The 12,788-nt window shown below is 30.6% G+C and overlaps 1 protein-coding gene across 1 annotated transcript in view; it reads left to right on the forward strand.

Moving 5' to 3' along the window:
- The window catches only part of LOC106474875 (dynein heavy chain 2, axonemal-like), a 192,529-nt gene that overhangs the window by 114,624 nt on the left and 65,117 nt on the right, over window positions 1-12,788 (forward strand). Inside the window, exons 41-49 of the mRNA XM_022380112.1 lie at window positions 1,636-1,775; window positions 2,061-2,271; window positions 2,788-2,904; window positions 5,380-5,521; window positions 5,713-5,902; window positions 8,315-8,411; window positions 8,702-8,866; window positions 10,114-10,236; window positions 11,269-11,484. Of these exons, the coding sequence (XP_022235820.1) occupies window positions 1,636-1,775; window positions 2,061-2,271; window positions 2,788-2,904; window positions 5,380-5,521; window positions 5,713-5,902; window positions 8,315-8,411; window positions 8,702-8,866; window positions 10,114-10,236; window positions 11,269-11,484 (1,401 nt within the window). The remainder of the gene's footprint in view (window positions 1-1,635; window positions 1,776-2,060; window positions 2,272-2,787; window positions 2,905-5,379; window positions 5,522-5,712; window positions 5,903-8,314; window positions 8,412-8,701; window positions 8,867-10,113; window positions 10,237-11,268; window positions 11,485-12,788) is intronic.

Here is a 12,788-nt window from a genome sequence, read left to right on the forward strand (position 1 = left end):
AAATTTGTTGAACCATCATTGACACTTTTGAATGTTCAAAACATTTCCATAAACTTCTTTGATTGTTTCCCTTCTTGTATTCAAACAGCATTACATGCCGAATGTGTCTTGTTGTGTGCCATCACTATAAGGGATTAGAGTATACTAAACTTTACACATTATATAGGCTATACTAACATGATGTTTAGGTGGTTCGTTTAACTATTATATTTGATGTATGGTTTTGGGGGGATGGTTAATGAAAATGTTCCAAAACATGACATTAATTTCTTGACAACCTAATACTGCTAAAGCCCCTTTAGTACATGGCTCCCATCCTTCATATACTGCTTGTGGTTCTGAAACAGTCAGAAGAACTGTTACTGATTTGTATGTACAAGTTACTTTAAAATCACATTGTACCTTAAAAAAATGTTTGGCTAATATGATAAATCCTGTTTCAATGAAACAAGAACCCAGCATGGTTGATAAGACCTCTTGCAGAGACTGCCTGGCCATGCACAAATATCAGATTGACCTTACATTAAAAAAGAGAAAATAGAATGGCTGTCACAGTGGGATCTTGAAGGCTTACATTCAGCTGAACATGCTGCTGACAATTGCCATAACATTGAATTGGAAGCTAGTAAATCCCTAGAATATGTTCAGTCTGAACAAGAATAGGAGACTATGGCTGAATTTTTTGATTAAACGATAAAGACCACACATACACAGAGTAAATGGAAGTAACACTAGCCTTACAAAGGAAAAATGCAGACAAGACGTTCTAGAACATACTTGCCCTGTTAGGATTAGAAAATTAATCTAAACAATAGTGCCAAAACAACTTTCACAATCTACATTTTCCATATTGCTGATGAATCACAAAATTGGATCTCTAGAATTTGGAAGAATATCTACCTCATGTGATAGCCATAAAACAATCTCAAACTCAAGTTGGTATTTGGTACAATACAACTGAAACAGCAGATAACATCCTTGTCTGACTCATGCTATAAAGCGTATCACCTTGGATTGAAGTAGTACATCACCTTGTCTGGAACTATTAAATTCTGAACTATAACCCCAGAAAAGTTTAACATTTTGTTTTATTATATGTATCACAAGTGTATGTATGTATATGCAGCACTCATATTTTGTATCCATTATTTACAATACATCATCATTTACATAGCTGAACTTCTTTATTTCATAAAACAAGTGTTTTTATTTCTTATAGATTTAATTATTTCATTTATATGGTCTCTAGAAAAAACAATGGGTGTATTGTTATGCACATTCAGAACATGCTATATGATATCTTATAAAACAATTCCTTCAAAAATTATTTCCAATTATTTATAGTAGGAAAGGTAATAGAAGTTGAACAATTCAGTCACAGGAATGTAAAAAAAATATCCTGTTGCTTACAACTGGTTTATGTCAGTTGTTTACTTAATCCAACCTAATGACACACACAGTACTAGCAAAAATTTTTTTTTGTAGAAATATGTATTGGTAAATTTCAGAGGAAATACTAGTATAAACACCACAAATTATATCTTATATTTTAATACATTTCAGATGCATATACTTGTTTTAAAGACCATTAATAAACATGTTTTTTAAGTAATACATATACATTTTCCATTTCAGATGCAGGTGGCTGTAGCTAAAGTGTTTTCCCAGATGAAGAAGTCTGTGATGTTTATGTCTGAAAGAATGATGTTAGAGATGAAAAGGCAGACTTACATCACACCCAAGAATTACTTAGAAATGGTATTTAGCTACAAAAGGTATTGAAAATTGGGTATTTTTATTTGAGTTTGTCATGAGAACTGTTAGTTTCGTGTTGTATCTAATTTTTTATGCCTTTAGTGAAATGATCTAAGAGTGTTATCCAATATATTAAACTGAAAAATAAACGTTTATTAAATAATTTTGACACTTCTGTAAATAACTTTTTGTACATATATTGGTATTTCAGATGATGCATAAAATAGTTTTTGCTTTTAGTTTTTTTTCATCATTACATTTCTCTGTTTCATATACCTTATGATAGTTTTGGTTTTATATATAAGGCTTCTGGCACAGAAACGCACGGATTTAGGGGGAGTGATTCACAAATTAAGATCAGGCCTTCACAAGATAAATGAAACAAGAGAGAAAGTGGAGCTTATGTCCAGGGAACTTCAAGATGCCCAAGTTCAAGTTGCCAAGTTCCAGAAAGAATGTGATGAATATTTAGTAATCATAGTACAGCAGAAGAGAGAAGCAGATGAACAACAAAAAGTTAGTGGGAAAGACATCCTCAGCATAATCAGTAGTGATAAGAAAATTGCTAATTAAATGTAACACTCACTGAATTGAATTGATGTGCTTTATTAAAGCTCAACTCATTGTGTACATTATTAATTTTAGAATTTAAATATATATATATATTTTTTCTATTGATTAATTTACTGTAGAAAAATATATATTACAAATTCCTTTTCTATTAGCTTTTGTGTAAGTTTAAGAAGTCTTTAACTAAACACAGGCTACTTGAACTCATATTTTGCTCACTTTCAGTAAATTAGAATATGAATAAAATATCTGACTTCAAGTCAACTAATTCTAAATGACAAATTAGGTTTTACTCAAAACAGTTCAGCATAAATAAAAAACAATATTTGTATTTGATCGTTTTACTTCCTAAATGGCCAATGCTGAAAACAAAATGATAGATAAGAGTCAGTGGTTAAATAAATATAATTAGGAGTGCTTGAGTTGTTACTAATTGTCTGACTTTACTCAATTTGCATATAGATAGTATCAGCAAGGAGTGAGAAAATTGCTGAAGAAGAGGCTACGTGCAAGAAAATGGCAGAACATGCATTACAAGACCTAAATCAAGCCCTTCCAGCTCTAGAAGAAGCAATGAAAGTATGTTTTTCATTATTTTTTATGAACATTAATCTATATCAGACATGTACTTTTATGATCTTATGTAAAGTAAAGAAGCTAGTTAAATCATTTTAAATATTAGTTTTTACAATAGAAAATCTTGTTAAGATATTTAATATTAATTCATCTTTTTAATAGGAACTTTGTTTAGTAAAAAACAACTATTTAGAGTTGTTGTCATTTGATTTTGCTGCTTATAAAATTCAAAATTCCAAAACATATTCTCTGCTGACACTTTAGCTATTCCTCAACATTGGATTTACCTATCTAAGCATTGGTCTGGCATGCCCCAGTCTTATACCCCACTTAAATGCCCTTGGCAATATCTAATTTGAAAATCCCTCTGCCTCTGTCAATGTACTCTCTATCCTGACACTGTATATAAGCACTTCACTCATATCATGTAATCACTTTTTCTTGACAAAGCATTGGTCACGGTTTTGTTTGACGAAGTGTTGTGGTTTGTTCATAATGGATTGTGATTTTTGCATTGTCCTATGGATTTTCTTATAATTATAATTTCCTATACAAAACAAAACAAAGAAAAAATGGCACATGGTGTTTGTGGGTATGAATTCCAGTATTACCATTGTCTGATCTCCCCTATTCCTCCTTTATTATCTAGCGTCTCTCTACAGTTAGGGTGTGTGTGTGTGACTCTCAGCTGAGACTGTACATGTTTTGATTTATTGGGAGATGGAGACATACATTCAGCCCAGGAGGGGTCTCTGAAGTTTATTTTTTTTGTTGATTCTGGTTATTCTGGGAAGAATATGGACTTGGTTTTTCTGACACTTTTCTTTACTAAGCTGGCTCTTCATGAGTCCAATTTAGATCAATCACCTCCTAATCCTTTTCTTCCATTTGTCATTTGGGTTATGAGATTTTGGGGCTTTTTTCTGTGCCCTTTTTGAGTCTACTCCTCCCTTGATGGTGGAATGGTAGGGGGACTACTTAGTTTTTCCTTCTTTGCCTGATATTCCTGGTTCATCCTGAAAGATTTACTTCTTTATTCTGTTTGCATACTTTGGCTTTCCACCTCCAGGGGGACATATTTTTTCAATTCTACAGACTACAATTATTTAATTTTGAATATGTGGAGTTCCAGGTTGGTTCATGTGATCACTTTGAACCAATCACATTTTTTTTTTTTTTTGTTTGCTACTCATTCTTGCCCTGTGATGTTTCTTCCCCTACAAATTGTTGGCAGCCTATCAATGGCCCCCACATTAATTTGTGAACGAATGGGGTCTCCTACTGCCTTCTTTCTTGGTCAGATTGCTTGATTCTGTTACTTCTGTAGAGATAACTTTGTGAAGTGACTTTTGTCTACCTTCTGTAGCTTCTGGGTTTTACATGTAGTTTCTTTTTATTGTCACTTCATGTTTGCAGAAATTCCCAGGGGTGTTTGTATTGCAAATTGTCATCACCCATTTGCTTTTTTGTTGTTGTTATTGACCTCTTGACCTTATTTGGCTCTAGCAGCTGAATAGCCTCAGACCTTAGTTTCAGGGTCACTCTTTTTTGGCCTGACCTAGGAGGAGTCAACTAGAGTGAAGTTATAACTATTGATGGACACCTGGTATTCCTTCACTGCAGATTCATGGGCACTTTGGGTTCTGGTATCGAGGTTGGACTTTCCATTCAATTCTCCATTATCCTCTCACCCTGTGGTATTTCCACCTCCACCTGACCAGTGAGGTGTGAATTTACGTTTCACAGCTATCAGAGTTACTGATCACTGGGGTGGTAGTGACAGTTGATTCAATTTTTCTGGGATTTCATTTCTGTTTATTTGTTGTGCCTGAGACAAGAGAAGATTCGTGGATGATCGTCATTCCCACAACTGGCTATCGACAGTGAAAGGCAGTAGAAGCTGAGATGTTATGGGTGTAAGCACTCAGCTTCATACCCTTATTTGATTGATGTTTTTTTTAATGATTTTCCAGAATAAGATGTTGGTAGCCTAGATTGGCCAGCCTAGCCATGATTTCCTCTTCTACAGTTTCTTCATGTGAGTCCATGAGTTAACATTTTCCTAAATTGAAAATGTATTTCCAATAATGCTTAACACCACTGATACTCTCCCACCATTCCTCCCCACTAAGAGCCGGTGTTAGTGACTGGGATGGTGTGAGTCTCAAAAATGATTACCTTATTTGAGTGAGGTGCTTATATACAGTTTCAGGATAGAGGGTGCATTGACACAGGTGGAAGGATTTGCAAATTAGATATTGCCAAGGGCATTTAAGTAGGTTATAAGACTGGAGCATGTGAGACCAATGTTTAGATAGGCAAAGTCAACATTGAGGAATAGCTAAGGTGTCAGCAGAGGTAAGTATTATTGGAAATACATTTTCAATTTATGAAAATGTTAACTTTTGTTTAAATATTTTTTAATACCATAGCTGTGAAGATTGCTATGTATAGAATAGATTTATGTTTTAATTTCAGGCCCTTGAATCTCTCAACAAAAAGGACATTGGAGAGATTAAAAGCTATGGTCGACCACCAACTTTAGTGGAGAAAGTAATGGAAGCTGTGATGATTCTGAGAGGGTCTGAGCCAACATGGGTAGAGGCAAAACGGCAACTTGGTAAGTAACAAGAATTATTAGTACCACAGTTAGCAAAATAAATACCATAATTCATAAATTCTGTGATGTAATTCTAATTTTAATTCTTAAGTCTTAATAACTTCCTTTCATTACTTGCTGTCTCATTGTGTTATGTTATTTTTTATGACTTGTACAATTTAGATATAGAAACCTTGAATTTTATATTCCAGGTGATCCAAATTTCATAAATCATTTGATGACCTTTGACAAAGATAACATTAATGACAGGGTCCTGAATAGAATTGGAAAGTATGTAGTACAGCCAGACTTTCATCCTGAAATTGTGGGTAAAGTTTCTCTAGCAGCAAGATCTCTGTGTATGTGGGTTCGAGCAATGGAAGTTTATGGAAAAATCTATAGGTATGTTTAATTTTATATTCAAACAACTGATTATTTTGTTAAAATTATTATATCATAGTTGCTGCAGAATATTGTTTTACTAGCTTAGCAATCAGCAAAAAATTATAGCTCTTTTTAATGGTATTATCTGTATTTCTGGTTTTCTATGCCAAACATTTTAAACAAAAGAGATATATTTGATGAAATTTCATGAAATATATGCGTTAGTTTGGAAAATAAAAATCAACTTTTGCTGAAAGCACATAAAAATATGTTTTAGGTAAAAAAAATATTAACTTTTATTTTATTATGTATACATTGTGTGTAAGAGTGAACAAAGCATTTACAACTAACTAATACATTTTAGTAAAATTTGGACTATTATACTTTTGAATTAATTGATTGAGTTTTGGTAAAAACTAAGTTTTAATAAAGCAGAATATCATAAAATATAAGAGTGTTATTTTGAAAACATGAATTAATTTTGATGAAAGTATACATAAATTTGAGTTTTGAATAAAAAATGCATTTACTTGTATTTCAATATGTGTGTATGTGTGAGAAAGAGCAAGATATTTCAAACTAATGGATAAATTTTAATGACATTTAAACTTCATTAGTTTGAACTAAATAAGTTTTAAGAAAGAACACTGAACACTACTATCACTGATTGTCATTTTACTGTAATAAAGTCTAAAAAATGTTATTTGGATTACTGCTTTATTTAATTTAATTTTTGAATCTTTGCTAAAAATATGAGTGATTTTTAATTGTTGGAGTTTTTTGGCATACAAAAATATGTAGTTTTATAATTTTACATTAACTAATACACTTTGACATTGTTTTTATTAAAATAGAAATAAAGAAAAAATATATTTGTGAAATGTCTTTTAAGGGCTTTAAGGGGTATTTTAGTTTTAAATGTGTACAGTTGACATGTAGGTGTAATATTATGTTATTTTGTACAACTTGCATTTTGAATTTAGAATTTCTAAAGATACTGTTAATTGAAGAATCTGGCACACATAAGTTTTACTATAAGTTCCATGGTTAAAGAACTATAATGTTCAGTTTTTCATCATTGTAGCTTTTACATAGACAGTTTATGAATTGCAGAGTGTTTTTAAGTTGTTAATACTGAAATTTGGTTCTGTACTAAAAACTGTGCCTATCGTCCACACCACATTCATCAAATAATAAATAGTAGACCCGAAATGAAAAAAACATGCAATTGTATAACTATAAGAGCTTAATTTTATCATAGGTCCAGGTTTTAACAGGTTATCTTGCATCTAGATGACAATTAGGATAAAAAACATCTTTAAGAAGAAATTAAGAAATTGATTAAAGTTGGGATAAAAATCTGAAATACTTATTAATTCCTCCAATCTCTGTAACAAGCACAAAATCATGTAGAAATATATTAACATTTTTTAGGCCATTTCAAAACTAAGCATGTGCTTTTTGATTCAATTTTAAGCACAGTGCTGAAAGAACTATTAGTGATCATTTACTGAATAAAACCTAATGAGAAATAAAAAAAACAACAACTAATGTATTCTAATTAGGGCAACAAGAACTTTAGTATTACAAATACAGTAAACATTTTGCCTTAGGGTCAACAAATAACTCAATGTATTCGGTTGGTCTCAACCGAAAATTTATCTGAAAATGTAATTATATGATACTTTTTATTAATACATTCTTGTGAGATTATGATAAAATAATGATTAAAGCATGTATTACCCAAAGCATTGTTTATTATCAGTTTTCCTCAACTGATAAATAAAAGATTTATACTCTAACTTACAGCACTATTAATATTAGTGCCATTACTTCAGTTTTACTGATTAGTCTTTAAACCTAGACCTTTGTAACTGAATTTTTAAAAAAGATTATTGTTATATTCATTAAATTTGAATAATATGAACCTAAACATATTCATTCTGATTTTAATGTATTATTTTTATTGTATTATTTACTGCTTAATTTCAGATTAAAATTAAAGCTAATTATATAATAATTTTATTTATTATACAGTTTCCATTGTTCTGTTCGGTTTACTAATTACTGTTCAGAAGTTGTTTATAAATGATTCATTCCAAATTTAAATCCATTTGTATAAGTTTACAGTTCCAGTGAATCAAAAATGTTTAACACTACTTTATTGTTTTATGCATATGAAGTAAAATTGACTGCAGAAATATGCATGGAATAAAAAATAATATACATCTTAAAATATTTCTTACAATTTTACAGATATGAAAATATTCCTCAGACTTGTATTTATTTCTTTAACTGGGGTTTTAAGTTAGATGAATGTTTGAGTTTAAATAATATTTTTACTATTTTTAAATAATGTATTGTAATATCTTTGTGCTCTAATCATTGAGTATGGCATTAATTTCAATGAATTTATATTACTTATTATAGGATTGTAGAACCCAAAAGACAGCGCTTGTCTACAGCAGAATCTCAGTTGGCTGAAAAACAGGCAGTGTTAGCTGAAGCTAAAAATAAACTATTGGAGGTATTAAAACAATACTAGTGTAATACACCTTAATGGCAGGTTCGAAAAAATGGTTATCTAATATATTATAAATGATAATATGCATCTATTAGGACACCAGACATAGTATTGATATTTTTGGAGATTCTTTTTTCTTTTTATTGAGTAATAATGGATAATATTCTACAATGTGCAGTGGGTACTCTTTACAAATGAGGATATTATTTATATTTGTGACTATATTATAGCATTTTCAAAATTTTTAAGTTATAAAGTTAAATTCCTATTTTAACTTATCATGATTCCTTTAGTTGAATGATAAAATTGAGACACTGAAGAATCAGTATGAAGAGAAGTTGGCACATAAAGAAGAGCTCAGGAATAAAGCAGAGATGCTAGAGATTAAGCTAGACAGAGCTGATAAGCTAGTGAATGGACTTGCTTCAGAAAAAGTACGCTGGGAGGAAAATGTGATGGTTGGTATTTTTTTAATGATATATTTGTAATGTTAGCATAGATTGTCATAAGACGTGGTATCATTTTTAATGGATATATATTTATTTATTAAATCACTTGGTTTTTGTAAAAATGTAGGTATCTTTATCAACAATGAAATATTTTTTGTATATTTTTTATTATGTGCTTGTTACTGTCATGTAGAATTGTATAGTTAGAAAACTTATCAAAGATTTTGGGTTTCTTCAATATTTTTGTTTCACATATATATATATATATTTAATAATTGGAAACCATGTTTTATTGATAATAATTTCTTGCATTACTTAAAACAAATAACATATATTTTTTCTATATATACATGTATAGTATCTCAGTATGTATGAATGCCATAATATTGTTTATAAGATTACTCAACATTTCTATAAAACTATTGATTTTTAGAGAATTTCTTCAAAGTTAATTACAGTTTTAAAGTAGAAAGTGTTGCTGGAAGTTATTTAGTGTGTAATATGTGAAATATTTTGTGGTGATTTTGATTAATATGTAGTATGACTTATACAAGCTACTTTCACTCAGAAGTTCGTATTACTTAATACGGCATAAATGCTTTTGATTTTTAAACAAATTATTTTTTTTATTTTGTTTCTTTTTTATTGCATTTCCAAAACTCATTGTTACAGTTTAGTCTCAGCAATGACACTTTAATTTTTCCTTTACCTGCTGTTTTTATGTTTATATATTTTCTTCTAAATGTCAAACATTTACATTGAAAGGCTATGCTTACAGTGCATCAAATAAATGTTAGAGTTTCTTTCAAAATCTAGAAATATAACCTAATATACTATCATCACAACCTTTGGTAGTTAATTGTAAATCTATAAGTGGTAATTTTGCAATAAACATAAGTCATTCAAGTTATTTTTACCTGTACACCTTTGTAATTGAGAATAACTGGAGCCACGTATGATATGTTTGTTACTTTTGCTAATCTAAATAAAAATTATTTTATTGTGATTAAACTATGAAAATCTTTATACTTTGCTAGTTTGCAGTAATCATGAGTCATGTATTATCTGCTATTATAAAATAAGTATGGGCTGTGTGTGTGTGTAACCTTGATTATGTTGTTTCTTGTACACATTGCAAATCTAAACTAAACATAAGCTACATGTATGTTTGTGTGTGTGTTTGAATTTCTTTATCATTTTATACCCTTTAACCTTATGATAATCACTTGTTATGTGTAAAACTTGTGTTTTTAAAGGATCTGGATGAAAAATTAAGCTACTTGGTTGGAGACTGTTTAGTTGCTGCTGGTTTCCTTTCATTCTTGGGACCTTTCCTTTCTCAGTATCGTGATGAATTGATTCATCAATGGTTAAAACAGGTGAAATATACATTTTAAAAATGTTTGTTGAAAACTGGCTCAAAGTTTACAAATTCATGTAGTTTAAAGAATAGAGTCTGTAAGACTTAGTTTCTGTATCTCGTTGTTCTGAGTGTAAATATGTGTTTAAATGTATTATTTCAATGTTATATATTTAAATTCTTGCTAATATACTAAATAGTGATTGATGTTCATAGTCCTTCCTCTATGTAAGTCTTGAGTAATTACCTTTTGTTATAGTAATGAAACTTTTTGAGTTTGTACATTTGATATTTTTATTATAACTAGAACATTCTTACTTCTACATGTATATCACTATGTAACATTATTAAATATACTGTAGTTTAGAAATTTTAATCTAATTCTGACTTTACTGTTTGTTCACAAATTATTCCCCTCATGCTTGAAATTTTACACATTTTTTATGTGGTTCAACAGCATATTCTGTTTTGAACTTAATACTATCATCAGGAACCTTATGATGACAAAATACTTTGTCATAATGTTGTACATTTGTTAGGAGATTAAACTTGTAATAAAGATTTTTCATTATCTATTCAAGCTGTCTTCAGAGTATTGTCTCAAAGTGGGTTCCTCATCATCAAATTTGAATCTAGGTTCATTTTGGAGTTTTGATTAAATACTAAATGTTCATTTAGTGATGGTGGAAAATATATTATTATTATATCAATTTTATTTATTTCAAATCATTCAGCTTTTGTATCTTGTCTATTAGCAAACACATTTGCATGCTTAACCTTGCATTATTCATTTCTTCTTAGATATCACACACATAAGGAAAGTCAGTTAATGAATACTATAAATTAGTTTTTATAGCTTTTGCTTGTATAAACTTCTTTACACACCTTAAAATCATAAACCTTTTTACAAAATATGTGATCGATTATGCAAATTTTTTTATCTTGATGTGTCTGAATAGGATGAAGTTTTTCAAAGAAAATTATTACACTTATTTGTTGTAAAAATTTAGATAATATGGGTTTTATGGTTGACAATAGTGTTGTTTTGTAGCTTATTGCTCTAGGAATTCCTTGTAGTCCTAACTTCAACCCTTCATCATTCTTGGCAAGTCCAACTACTTTATGGGAATGGAACCTTGGAGGCTTGCCTTTTGACTCTTTTTCCACAGAAAATGGAATTATTGTCACACAGGCTCATTGCTGCTCTCTTGTTGTGGATCCACAAGGACAAGCTGTCAAGTGGATACGTAACATGGAAGAAAAAAGGGTATCTTTGGTCAAACGAATAATTCAGCTTATACAAAAAATATATAAACTTATCTCTTTATTAGGAATCCCTGCATACATATAACAAATACTCTTAAATACTTGCATATCCAAAACAGAGTCTGATCATATGATATGTTACATTGTATTTTGAATCTTATAAATTCATAAATATAGTCATATTACAATTAGTCTGTATGACTTTAAGTAAGAGCACGGATCTTTAAGACTTAAAAAATGACATGTTAATGGGTACTCATCTAGCAGGAGTATCATTATTAATGACCATATATCTTTGTAGCTGTTTAAAGTCATTTCTCATCAGAGTCTGTCAAGAAAGTCGGTTAATGAAGAAAATGCCTTCTACTAGGAAAAGCTATGTCTGTTTACTTTGGTAACTTATCAATGGAAAAGGTGACTGGACAGGATAGTTAAGTGCAATAGGTTAAGGATTATGGCTGTTTCAGTGATCTGATCAAAAGAAATCAGAATATTCAATTACACAGTGCCAAGGATATTTTATGAAATTTCATATGGAAATAAACAAAAATTCTGATACGATCTTATCTCTCTCACACAAAGCTAGCTTGATCTTCTTTCTGCTCTCTAAGCATTGCTAAAAAAATTTCACATTCAGCGCTCCAGTCTATATACCCCACCAATTTAGTGCCACTATTGAACATGTACATTGCATGTGACTACTATGATTAAAACAGGGAAACATGACTTTAGTAGTGCTTTGGATGCAAATTGTTAACAGTGTATGACAAAAATCTGTCAGCTAGGTGGTCTAATGAATTATGTTTTACCCTTTTCAGTACTAAGAGTAAGATGAAATCATGGAGAAAACCATATGAGACATTTTGCTTGTTTTATTCCAACAGATCAAGGTGCTGTAATAGTATGGAAATGTTTTCATAACATAGGAGGTCTCTTTGATTCCTTTGGAAGGATGAATAACATGCAAGGTATACCTAAATGGTATTGTTCATCATAATGTTGGGTTTCAACACTGAGAGGCTCTTGCAAGTTACTGTGAAACACCAATAGTGCTCATGTAATACAAATTTATTTCTGAGAGCATGACAGTGACTTTAGTGATATTTTTTAACTAGTGTAGCCACTGAGTCTCATTCAAAGTGAGCAATTTTGAGATGAACTTGAATGTCATCTTTCTTAATGTTTCCATCTTCTAATAATTGTGCCAAACCCCCCCCCACCCCACGCGCGACACGCGTGTGTGTGTAGTATACTACGTACGTACGTACGTACCGGTTCGTACGTACGTCGTGGTGGCGACGAGAC

This window comes from Limulus polyphemus, unplaced genomic scaffold (assembly GCF_000517525.1).
Source record: "Limulus polyphemus unplaced genomic scaffold, Limulus_polyphemus-2.1.2 Scaffold143, whole genome shotgun sequence".
Taxonomy (NCBI): domain Eukaryota; kingdom Metazoa; phylum Arthropoda; class Merostomata; order Xiphosura; family Limulidae; genus Limulus; species Limulus polyphemus.